We start from the raw sequence: 13,499 nt of genomic DNA, 5'->3' as shown, positions 1-13,499 counted from the left end.
GGAGCAGACTCTGGACCGGAAGATGATCTTGGAGGCCTCCGAGGCAAAGAGCGAGGCTTGCTGGCTCTTCACCTCTTGGAGTTCCTCCTTGACATTGACCCCCATCGACTGCAGCCGCAGCAGGTTCTGCATGTTTTTCTGGAGTCGGGACATTTCCCTCTGTTCCTTTCTAGCTTTCTGGACGCCTTTGAGGATGAAAATCCTCAGCCCCTCAAAATTAGCTTTTCTCCAATCTATTACCTTGTATTCATCTTATTTAATGTCCTTCTCTGTCACCATCTTAAAGTGAATTATAGTCACTATTGCCTCGATGTTCCCCTACTTTCACTTCTCTTATATGCTTTGGTTCATTCCCCATTACTAGATCTAACAGTGAATCTTTCCTTGTTGGGCTTTTAACATACTGGGTTAGAAAGGAATCCTGTACACATGTTGGGAAGGCGTTTTGCATGTATTAGCAAGTCATGCATGCTCATTAAAAGGCCACCTCACCAGAATTAAGTTCCTCCTCCAAATTAATTCCCTGTTAGTGAGAAATTAGAACATTCTTTTTTACAGCTACACAAAAGTGGCGTGCACCTAGCCAGGTAGACTTCTTCCATGATTAACGGTGAGTTGCCGTTGCATTGTCCTCTTTGGGGAGCATCTATAAATGTCAGCCTATGCTTGCGATCGGGTAGTGACAGTGCAAGTTGTATGAAGGATAACCAAAGAAGGGTTAATGGGGAAGGATGGAGCAGTGGCCGATCACAGGTGGGACAGAACTGTCCGGGTACTCTTTAAATATAGCGCCCGGACCTTCAACTCCATGAGGTAATGGTGGGCACAGCGACTGTCCCGCCACTAGAATAGGCGAGCTCTTCACAGATGTATATTTAATGAGTTGAACAGCACAAGATCGCACACCTCCCCCCCGCCATAGGAATCACTCTCACTTCCTCACCCGCCACCAAACTTAGACTCCAGAATGGAAGATTCCAGCCTATATGTCTATTTATTCCCTTGCCATCAATGTCTTCCCTTACTTTATTCTTTCCTATGTTCTCCTGCCTGTATTGTTTACATTTAAGCTGCTTATGTTTTTATAGATCCCTCCCCGCCCCCCTTTCCTACTTTAAAGCCTTTGCCACCTCCCTGTTTACCCTTCCTGCTAGGACACGGGTCCCATCCCTGTTCAGATGGAACCCATCCCATTGGTACAGCTCCTTCCTGTCCCAGAACTGGTGCCAGTGTCCCATGGAAAGGAATCCCTCTTTCCCACACCAGCCTTTTAGCCACATGTTAATTCTGCTGATCTTTCTGCTCCGATGCCAATTCAGGGCAGTAATTCAGGGGTTATTACCCTTGAGGTCCTGCTATTTAACTTAGAGCCAAACTCCTGATACTCTTTCAGCAGGACCTTCTCCCTGTTCCTATCTATGTCGTTTGTTCCAACGTGGACCATGACAACTGAATTTACCCCCTCCTTTTTCATGTTCCTCTACAGCCACCTTGAGATATCCTTCACCCTGGTACCATGTAGGCAACACAACCTTCGGGATTCTCATTCTTGGCTGCAGAGGACACTATCTATCCTGATTATAGAGTCTCCTATTACTATCACATTTCTATTCTACTCTCTCTCCCCTCACCTCCACCCCACTTACCGCACCGCACCCACCGACATCCTACTGAGCCACAATGCCTTGGTCTGCATTGTGATTGTTCTCCCTATGGTCTTTCTCCTTGTCCCCACAGGTAGTGAATACATCCTACCTAGTGGACAGGACCAGTGTCTGTGGGACCTTCTTCTTAATCTCTCCTAAATCCCCGCTACCGGCTCCCTGTCAGCCACACCCTCCCTTTCCTGAACCTGTATTTTCCCCTGGGCTGTGACTGTATCCTGGATACATCTGCCCAGAAACTTCTCCCCCCTCCCTTATGTGTTAGTGTAGTATAAGGGTCTGGCACATATAGGGTTAATGTGGGACTGAGTACAGTACCGCCCACACAGTGATGTAAAAGAGCACATGACCCACACCCAGGGTCAGTCTAGTGTTGGACAGAGCTGTGTGTACCAGCGAGCATGGAGACAGCTCCTAGCTTGTACCCTTTACTGTGTATATGTAAATAGTTCCAAAAGTCAACAAAGACTCACAGTTAACTTATGTATGACTACAAAGACTTCTTCAGATCTACTGAATGTATCCAACAGCCTACAACAGTCAGAGTCTCTCCAACTCACACTCCAGTTCAATGACTCTGAGCGGAGAGATTTGAGATGGAGATAACTCCCGCAGATATGTTTGTTCAGAAGGGTCTTGCCATCCACAAACATCCTGCAGTCTAGACACACAACCTGCTCTGCCATGTCTTAGACTAGTCTTATTTTATTTATTTATTTATTTAATTAATGTCTTTGTTCAGCAATTATTGGGAGTTATCAAGTAGTTTAACTCGTTAAACCATTCCTTGTGTAAAAGATCAGAATACAGAAGCAGTCCTTGTTCAAATGCAGTAAGGCCTGGGCAATATCTAGGCTTGGGCTGACAAGTGGCAAGTAACATTCACACCACACAAGTGCCAGGCAATGACCATCTCCAACAAGAGAGAATCTAACCATCGCCCCTTGACATTCAATGGCATTACCATCACTGAATCTCCCACTATCAACATCCTGGGGGGTTACCATTGACCAGAAACTGAGCTGGATGAGCCGTATAAATACTGTGGCTACAAGAGCAGGTCAGAGGCTGGGAATCCTGCAGCGAGTAACTCACCTCCTGACTCCCCAAAGCCTGTCCACCATCTACAAGGCACAAGTCAGGAGTGTGATGGAATACTCCCCACTTGCCTGGATGAGTGCAACTCCAACAACACTCAAGGAGCTTTACACCATCCAGGACAAAGGAACCTGCTTGATTGGAACCACATCCACCACCTTAAACATTCACTCCCTCCACTACCAACGCACAGTGGCAGCAGTGTGTACCATTTACAAGATGCACTGCAACAACCCACCAGGGCTCCTTCCACAGCACCTTCCAAACCCACGACCACTACCATCTAGAAGGACAAGGGCAGCAGGTAGATGGGAACACCACCACCTGGAAGTTCACCTCCAAGTCACTCACCATCCTGACTTGGAAATATATCGCCGTTCCTTCACTGTCACTGGGTCAAAATCCTGGAACTCCCTAACAGCACTGGGGGTGTACCTACACCACATGGACTGCAGCGGTTCAAGAAGACAGCTCAGCACCACCTTCTCAAGGGCAATTAGGGATGGGTAATAAATGCTGACCCAGCCAGCGAAGCCCACATCCCATGAACGAACAATAAAAAGATCCCTTCCCCTCTTGCACAGAATTCCCTCACTCACCAAATCCCCTCAGTTGAGTAAGCACTCTGTCGCAGCAGTACTGCTTCAAGCTGGACTTCACGTGACTTATTTTATGTATAAGCTAAACCTCCTGTCACAAGGAGTGTGGCTGCTCCAAGGCACCATCTCCGTAGACCATCATTGCAGCATGTCTGGATGGAATTGGAAGTGGGCTTGATGTCTGGTCCTGTCACTGGACATGCCAGCCCTTATAGTGCACTTTTATCAGTTGTTGTCCTAGCAACATCTCTGGGGCTGGCTAGCTGCTGACATGTTGTGATGACCGTTCCGCACAGGTAGGTGTGATTTTGCCTGCAGATACAATTGATAGCACTTTGGGCATTGTGTCCAATCAAGTCTTGACCACCATTTCATGCAGTATCACTGAAAGTATGACATACTCTGAGTGGAGTGCTTCTGAAGAACTAAGGGTTGGTCATGCTTTCACTGATACCAAGACTGTTGTCACAGCCAACCTTGGGAGTTGGAGCCTCTTGCATGTCCTACTCATCTGCTGAAATGAGGTATGTGTACCTCTGTCTGTAGATGTGGGTGTGAGAGTACCTGCAGGTGGCTACTAAATACCTTTGTGCAGCATGACCCATCTGGTTGCTCTCTGGTGGTTTTCATCATCCTCCTCCAAAAAGCTCCGACATACTAACTTTCCCACTGGGACTAATTAAAAAATAAAAGCAATTACTACAAAAGGCTTGTGAAAACTTAATTAACAAAAAAGAAAGTCTGCGCAAAAAATGCCCTAAAGCTGGTTATTTAGTTTTACCTTGTCCTCTAAGTGACCTTTCACTTTTATTTGATCCTCTGGCACCCCTGGACAGCCATATTGTGTGGGTGTGATTTGGAAGTGGTGCTGTACTGGCAAAAAGACAGAATAGAGAGAATGTGCAAGGTTATGGCGATAAGGCAGGGGAGTGGGACTAGGTAGAATGCTCTTTCAGAGAGCCAGTGTAGACTCAATGGGCCGAATGGCCTCCTTCTGCACTGTAAAGATTCTGTGATTCTGTGAATATCAATCCCACTTCATTTGCACATTATGATAAAGCTGCCATCCTTGGCCTATAGGAAATGTACATCATTTGTACATGTGGTGGAAACCCATAATGCTTTTCCTGCTGCATTACAACCCATGAACCAATGAACACATGTTTGCCAAGAACTGTTGCCATCTTGAAAAGGCATCATGTTCGGTTTGAAGCTATAAGTACCTTTTGTGGAGCAGTGGGTTCATATTCAGATTGTCCCCTGTATTGAGTTACTAATTTGAACAGTGCTGACTTGGGGAGGCACAGAATGGAAGCCAGGTCTTGCTCATAAAGAAATAGACTTATTCTTTGGCAAAAGTTTTGTGCACTTCCTGGTGGTTGGTTTCAGAATGGCATTGGTGGGTTTCCTTTCATTCACAGGATGTGGGTGTCACTGGTAAAGCCAGCGTTAATTGCCCTTGAGAAGGTGGGTGGTGAGCCACCTTCTTGAATACACCTGAGTGGCTTGCAAAGCCATTTCAGAGGGCAGTTAAGAGTCAACCACATTACTGTGAATCAGGAGTCACAAATAGACAACAAATTTCCTTTGCTAAAGGATGTTAGTAAGTGGGTTTTTTGTAATAATCCAATAGTTTCATTCTGGTTTTTTTTAATTCAATTAGCTGAATTTAAAATTTTCAGCTTCCTCAAGGGATTTGAACTCATGATTTCAGGTTTCTAGATTACTAGTTCAGTAACATAATCACTGTGCCACCATTGCCCTACAGCAAGGGCGGGGAACCTTTTTCTTATCACGGGCCATTCACACATAGACAAAATCAGTCGTGGGCCACATACACATAAAAATCGCCAGTGCAGGTGGAGCTTGAATACATCAAACTGCATTGTCAGTGTGCCGTCTGCTGGTTTGAGCTCTTCCCACAAAATAGCAACTATAGTCAAAGATAACGTTTCTCAGCTTTCCTGGCCTCATTCTTTTGTTTAAATTAGATGGCAAATTTCCCAACCCAAAAGTCTAACACTGTTCTAAAGTTCACCCAGGACTTCATTGTTTTCAGACACCATCATGGTCAGTTCCAGCGACAAATGAGCCATATTGTCATGATGAGTTTGTGCCGATCTCACAAAAACTAGAGACTGAGACAACAAAAGGTTCCCCACCCCTGCCTTAAAGAGTTTCTCCATGCCCAGCACGCCACTGGAGATTCAGCCCAAATATTGTTTTCAAGTCTGTGGAGTGGAACTGGAACCCATAGCTTTCTGATTTAGAGATAAGAGCGCAACCTAATGAACCACAACTGGTAAGGAAGAAATGGGAAACAAATATTTGACAAGGAAAAATATCTTTGGGCTGAGGAAAATCTCAAATTACAAACTAGATCAAAATTACTCAACTCGACTTTTATTTGCTATAGTCCACTCTTTAAAAAAACCCATCAAAGCAGCCCAGCAGCTATAATACATTAGACTGGAAAACAAATTAAAATTCCATAGTCAAGGTGGTACTAACTTGTTTGGAGGAGGGGAAGAGTTTGTAAAAGCACCAATTTTGCTAGATTCTCTCGGGGACAACGATAAAACTTGTGAATCACTTACACATGTCTTCTGCTATGCTAAAGTAATGAGGTAGCTAAAGACCACTGGTTAATTATGCCAAACTGGGTATTCAGCAGCCTCCTGAGCACCACATGATCAGAACAGAAAAAGAGCATTAAGTATTGACGTTTCTTTGGAGATGTAAAATTAGTTGTCTGTAGGCCAACAATTATAGCACAGTTTTGTGTCCTGTTAGGTTTGAGAAATTGGACATCACTCCTAAAAGTGCACAGAAGATCAAGCCAGTTCTAGAAAGGTGGCTGACAGAAGCAGAAATACGACACCGTGCGGGCATACAGAACCTCACTGAGTTCGTTGGTAGTGAACCTTCAAAGAAACGCAAACGGCGCACATCTTTCACACCACAGGCCCTGGAAATCCTTAACGCCCACTTTGAGAAAAACACACACCCCACAGGTCAGGAAATGACAGAGATAGCCGAGCAGCTGAACTACGACCGAGAGGTGGTTAGGGTGTGGTTCTGCAACAAGAGGCAAACTTTAAAAAACACCATCAAGCGACTGCAGCAGAATGACTCAACGGGAACAGGTTCAATCGAACGATTATCGGACTCCACAGTAAACATTGCTGGAACAGGCTGACATACAGAAGATTCTTTCAGTGAGTCGTTCCAATGTTTCTATAAATAATACTATGAGGATCATTTAGAGGGTAAGGGCCAAGCAGAGAAAGTAGACCCAGATCACTGCATCCATCTGTCTACTAAGGCACATTGTGGTATATAGCCACTTGGATGGAGCCATTATAGCTAATTACAATAATATATACGAGTAGTACATAAACTGCTGCATAATTATTTTTGTAGCACTCACAGTCTATCAGGTCAAATGCCATAATCAGTTATAATGCCCTTCCTCTTGTATCATGTTACTTGGACCTTGTGACCAAATGAGCATCTCTGATGCCTATCAACAAGAAAATGCAACTGTTCAGATCTTACCTTGAGGGATATATACTCTATAAAATAATACATTGAAGGATGTTAAACATTGTAATCCAGCTTTCCCCAAGGGCTCAGCAAATTTATCCTGTGAGTAGTTGATTCATATAGACCAGTTTTGATCTTTAATCTGTGCCAGGTTACCTGACCTCTGGCAGGACAGCTGTAGGAGGTACTACAATGGGCCTAAGAATCCTGGAGTTGAGCTTGGGGTGGGGAGACCAAAAGTGGCCAGGGTGCCTGTTCCTGATCACTGGATGACAATCCATGCTAGAAGTGTGCATATGTAGAAGTCAGGTGAGTATCTAGGCTCAGCTGTGTTTCTCTAGCCTATTGAGAATTGGGCCTCCCTAACTGGACGGGCAAGTCAGGGTCAGGGGAGAGGATAAAACCCCAGAAACACCAATCCTGCCCTCAGCCACCACAATATTAATGGTGGTGCATATCCCACTATGGGGAGGTGGGAGACACATGCATATCTGTAAATTGGGGTCCCGCTGTGATTTTAACTGGTGCTCCATGGGTTTCACTCAGGTTGACAAGATTGCTAGGGTGACCCTGGCGGGATTGAGTGCTGGCTGATAAGCTTACTGAAACGAAATCGGAATAAAGCTACAACACTCACAACTCTTTCAGTGCTGTGATTCAGTGATCACTGTTTGCTTTGGATTGTATTTTGAACAGTGTTCGCCAACACATCAGAGAAGCTGATTGTGGGTGTTGCTCTAGCTGCACTCTATTAGAGTGAAGAGGAAGAGCAGCAGCAAAGGCTTGACAAGGGAGCTGCAGGAGTGCCAGCAATGAAATGAATGTGTGCTGCAGGCCTTCCCGCCTCAGTGAGTCTTCAGACTGAGGATCAGCTTCCTTGACCGTTCTGAGGAACAGTACTTCATGATACTCACATTGTCTCACTTGTGTTGTGAGAATTATCTGATCTTGGCCCATCTATCTCACCAAGATGCCAACGTGATGTGCCAGTCTCTGTGCTGGTACCTGTTATATATGTATCTTCAGGATAGATGATTTCCTCCAAGTAGTCTTCACCCCTGAGGCTGGGGTCCGTGATGTTAATGTGAGGTCTCTAGAAGGAGGGAGAAAGGGTAAATATTTAGTTCATAAGAAAGCGGAAATGTCCATATGAAGCACCTTACTGGTTGAGATGTTTAAATGGCTGAAGGCCCAGTTGGTTGTGTAAATTGAAATCTGTCACCCTGTTCTGTGGATGTGCCAACCTTGCCATCACCAATGCTGAGGATGTTACTTCTGTCAAGGTCATTCTCATCTGCCAGATACACTTCAATGAAATCTGGGTTCTCTATGTTGGTCTTGGCTCTCTCACTTGAATCCTTCACTCTATTCTCTTGCAAGAGGGGTATTAATGGCTACGAGGATGTTTGCTTCCTCTGAATGTAGGGCATAAAGTGAAAGGGAGAATCCAAAGATGTCATAGGAGTGGGGATGTCAGGCGGTTACAGATAGTGGCTACTGTATGCAAATTAGCTGCCTCATTTTCCTGCATTACAACAGTGACTACACTTCAAAAGTTGTAAAGCTCTCTGGGATGTCCCAAGGATGTGAAAAGCACTTTATAAATGGGAGTCCTTTCTTATAGTGCTGAGGAAATTGGTACAGAGTCAAGGATGGGAGTGAATGGTATAGACCGGAAAATAGAGTGAAAGCAAGCGTATTGCAGGAGATGGGTAAAGAACATGTGCTGACCTTTCCTGACCCAGTCAGGTCATTGAACGATTTCCTACAATGGATCCAGAACCTTGAGGTGGACTAAGCATGTAAAGTAATGGCCAAAACATTGTGTCATGTGGCTAGGTGTCTCACTCGCAAGTGCATCATGACAAGGAACTCAGAAGCTTTATTTAAATTAAGCCTGGCTGATTTGCTTCCGTGTCGTGCAGTGCTCCAGCCTCGCCACCTCTGCCATTCTCACACACCATGTTCCCAGTTCCGACTAAAAATGAGGGCCTCAGTGTCAAGACTCGCATGGAGAATGGCCACTTGGGTGAGGTATGGAAAAGTCACATGAAACTGTACCCCAACAAGGAGTTAACATTTTCAGGAGAGGATGGGAAAAAATTGCTAAGCTACTTTTATTCCTTGATTGGATTTCACTTTGTAATCCTCTCATGTGTATCATATTTTGCTGCATTGAGCAGCACCCTTAAGCGTGAGAGGGGAGGATTACATTTTACAGAAGAGAAGATTAAATTTTAGTAACATTTTGATTGATATGATTGATTAATTGGTGAAAATATTGCCTGCAATATTTTAAGATTAGGTGTATTCTTTAAAATTAACAACTCTTTAAGAAGTTAGAAATATTTTTTCAAAATCATGACCCTAATATCTGATACATTAGAAGATAGGTCTCTGAGCCCTGACTAAGATCAAATCATCTGTTTCAAACAGAGTACTAACCTCTTATGGTATTTAAGTTACAAAGACAGCCTTGCTACGTCTAATAGCTCTGAAACAGCAAGTCTGCATGTAGACCTACAACATTTTTCTGTTGTTTAATAGTCTTTTCAATGTATTCTTCATCTCCCTGAGGCAGCTCCGTGCCTCAGGGAGATTATTCAGTGCTCTTCCACGCTAGGCCTGCTCGCACTCTCCCTCTGCCACCCACACAGGCAGTGCTCAGCGCTGCCGCTCGTGTATCACACTGGGCGGGCTTTAATTGGCTCGCCAGTGTGAAATGGCAGTGCACTGTCGATGGCGGGTGGCGGTCAGCTTCCCGACCGCCCCTGCCAATCTCGCACCCCAAGGGCAAAATACTACCCCATGTTAATTTTGTCTGAACTACATACTGGTCAGGATTTTCCACTTCTGTTCTTGCTAGCACACACTTTTCTGTCCACTAAAGTGAAGAATGACCAGAAAAGTCATAGGCTGGCAGACTCATGAGAGAAAACCCTTGCCGCCAATTCTAGCAATTTATCAGCAATGCAATCCGCTTTCAGGCCTCTGCCTGTGCTGCCATGGAATTATTGCACCCCTGAATGTGCATAAGCTTGACCAATAAGGGCTCTCCTTTGAATCCCCCTCCACTGTGGGGAGGCATCTGGTCAGTGTTAAGGCTGCGATCGCCAGTAATTAAGTAGCAAAGCAAGAACCTGCATCCCATTAGCTCCTCCATTAAATGCCTCTTATGGCATGGTTTTGGTGATCAGTTACATAAGAATTCTGCTCATTTCTGAGTGAGAAGCATTTTGGACAAAAAGTACAAATGGGGTTGTATTTTTGGTAGTTTGAAATTTCATCATGGCTTGACAAATTATTCCCCCTTTATGGATGGAAAAGTCAAGTTTCCAACATCTGTTTGCAACATTAGAAACAGCTTGGCAAAATACCAATAAGGTGCATTAAATGGAGGAGGATGGAGGCTGTAATGGAATTAAAGCAGATGACACTGTAATTCCCACACATTTGAGGGGTCTGCAAACAAATCACTCAAGTTCAGCTCAGAGTTGACCCTATCAGAACAATCTTTTTGCTAAACCCACCAATTTGGAATAAGTTTGTCACCCAACAGCTGCTGTCATCCTTCCAATTAAGGAGATGGTCAAATGGGAGATTTGGGAAAATGTGATTGCCACGTATTTAAATTGTGAAGTCAAAGCAAAATAAGTAATTCTGCTCTGTTTGATAGCAGGGCACAAGTACTGGCTCATCACAACAGCTTTACATTCATAGGAATCATTATGCAAACTTTTGTATTACAGATTCAATAAATCATCAGCAGGATCACTGGGGATTGATTGATTGAATAAGTCACATTCAGTTTTTATTACATGGGATGTCTGTTGTACAGTTGCATATATGATGTTGCACAGATATTTTGTTGTTCCGAGTCACCATGCACCTTTGGGGCTTGTTTAGCTTCATACATCCCGTATATATTGCCTAGGAACTGTGCATGCCATGGTGGCTAGGAATCGGTGAAAGAGTATACACTGCCCACTAGATACCACAAGGGTGCTGGGATCATAGTTGAATTTTTTAATCTGTCTCTGGTAACCCCAGCTCTTGTGAGGTTTATTTGGCATTGCAATGTCCATAAAGCACTGGCAAGCACCATAACAACCACGTTTACTAGGAGTAGTTGCAAAAGTTATATTTAAAAAGTATTAATTTTTGGCTAAACATTAAGAACAACAGAGCAGGAAATAGAAACCTCTAGTAGAAGCTGGTTATCCATGAGAAGCTAGTTGTCTAAGAGCAACAAGCTGTCAGCAAGCAAGCTGCCAGCAAGAAGCAGCAAGCAAACAGCAAGCCAAGCAAGCAGCAAAAGCAAGCAGTGGCAGCAGTATCCAGCCAGAACAACAGAGCAAGGGACTGAGAGTTTGGTACGAGAAGCACAGAGGTCCAGCAGGGACAGTAGTAGGAGCACAAGACTTCCGAAATAATTTGGAGTAAAATGCCAGCTGCATTGCCAGCTCCCAGCCTGGTTGTGTTGTTGCCTCTTTGCTTCTGCTCCCATGATGCGTGCTTACTGTAAATGATGACTTTATTGTTCCCACTGCTCAGCCTATTGGCATCGATTACAGGAGCAAAGGAGCACGTGTGTCAAATTTGTGCATTAGCAGAGAAATTTACCGCAAATGGTGATTGTGATGTGATGGCATTAGCAGGGATCTTGTGCACAGTGGCAGTAGCACTCTGAAAAGAGAGTAGAGCTACAGTGGCTTAAGGATAGAGCATAGAGCCAGGTTCAGTATTTCTCTATTAATGAAGACGACTTCAGCACTCGATACTGTTATGGTCCCGGCGCCAAATTCAAAATGCCTATCACATTCTTTGATTTCAGCTTTTTTTGTGCAAGAATGGAAAACCAGTGGCCTTAATCACTACTAGTAAGCAAGCCTATTCTCCTTTTGTTACCCCAGCAACTATTCCCTCTACCTAAACTTACTATTGTCAATGGCAGTCAGAAATACATGCAATAATGGTGATACAAGCGAAAGAGATCTTTAAAACAAAGTGGGTGCTTTGCAGACATGGAATATGTGTGAAAGTGTGTAGGTCATTATCTTCTCACATATAACCCTTTCCCCTGAGAACCCCACACCAGCTTCTCCAACCACTTGTTGTCACTGCAGGCTTTACCTGCTCGGTGATTGCTAATTTGTGAAGGTGCCTCTGCCTTTAACTCTTTGCTGGAGCCTGCTACGGTACTGGTGTTGCTTTTTGATGCGGTGCTCTAGATAACACTTGGTCCATTTTCTGCAGCTCCTCTCTGAAGGTACAGGCTCTTGTTGTAATACAGTTCCATAGGCTCTGATACACTCGGCCCTTGCCCGGGTGTGAAGCTAAACAGGAAGTGTTGCCAGTTTATTTCACCATGAGGCCATCAGGGATAAGCTCAATCCCATTTCACTCAATGTCCATATATGCACACTTTACCGCAGAAGTCACTGATCGTAGACAAGAACAATAATTTTATTTATTTTTCTAGCACAGAAATTCTGACTAATTATTGTGTGTGGGCAACTGAAAGATTGCCACAGGCCAGGCATCAAACCTAGAGCTATCCAGTTAGTATAATTGCAAAGCATGTACCCACTACACAATGTGGAGACCTGCTGTTATCTTTAATTAAAATAATATATTAATAACAAAGAAATTAGGCAAAAAAAATCTTCTTGAGGAAGATGAATGCCCAAGAGTGATTTCAACATCATATCTTGAACTTCAAGGTGAAGCTACTGCCTTGAAATGGCTTCTTCCTATCCATTTTTCGAACCTCTACTGTGAAATTTGTGACATGTTTCTATTCTGCTTACTTTACTATATTAAAGTTTAAGATGTTTTAATATCTTAATAAATGCAGTAGTTAAAACTAAGTTTAGACTAAACCAAGCCTCTGTTACTATGGTGACAAGAAGCAGGCAAGAGATTTTGAAACAAAAAATCACTGAAGTATATTAAACTTATTGCTATGGAGGAACTACGGAATCCTTACTTGGATGCAAGTTCATCTGTACAGAAAATATTTTGCTGCATAGTTTTAAAATATATTTAAAAATATATTTGGTGGGTTATAGACTTTTTCAGGGTTTATTAATAAAAATAGCTCCAAAGTAAATAAACTTGAAATTAGAAAACTAAACTAGAAAACTTAAGACTTGAAAAAAGAAAGACTTGCATTTATATAGCACTTCTCCAACCACCAGACATGCCAAAGTGCTTTACAGCTGATGATGTAGTGGAGGTTTTGATCTCTGATCAGCTCATTTTATTCATAGTGCAGCTTCTAATTACTCTGTCTTGAGAAGAAACGTTAGCAGCCTGTTACGGCTTGGGGGGGTGGGGGGGTGGTGTTGGCGGTGCACAGTGGTGGTGCAGCATATGGATTATAATCAACTCATCATGAAAGAGGTTTAAGGTGCTGCAATCTGCTTTTTACAAAGGGAATGTGAGCAGGAGTTAGCATATCATCAGTGGAAATACATAGGTCAGAAAGTATGTTGTGGAGGGACATAGCCTGTAATGAGAATGTTGTAGAAGGTCATAAGGTTAGCATCACTTTTTATCAGTATATAAGGTGAAATGCAGTGATCAGCTG

The 13,499-nt window shown here is 43.6% G+C and overlaps 1 protein-coding gene across 1 annotated transcript in view; it reads left to right on the top strand.

Moving 5' to 3' along the window:
- Nucleotides 1–10,737, top strand: part of pou6f1 (POU class 6 homeobox 1) — a 294,584-nt gene extending 283,847 nt beyond the window's left edge. Inside the window, exons 11-12 of the mRNA XM_078534560.1 lie at nt 6,155–6,579; nt 10,657–10,737. Coding sequence (XP_078390686.1) covers nt 6,155–6,560 — 406 coding nt within the window. The 3' untranslated portion in view covers nt 6,561–6,579; nt 10,657–10,737. The remainder of the gene's footprint in view (nt 1–6,154; nt 6,580–10,656) is intronic.
- Nucleotides 10,738–13,499: the final 2,762 nt, after the last annotated feature.

The sequence above is a fragment of the Cetorhinus maximus genome, chromosome X (genome assembly GCF_964194155.1).
Source record: "Cetorhinus maximus chromosome X, sCetMax3.hap1.1, whole genome shotgun sequence".
Classification (NCBI taxonomy): domain Eukaryota; kingdom Metazoa; phylum Chordata; class Chondrichthyes; order Lamniformes; family Cetorhinidae; genus Cetorhinus; species Cetorhinus maximus.
This window is presented reverse-complemented; position numbering and strand designations above follow the sequence as displayed.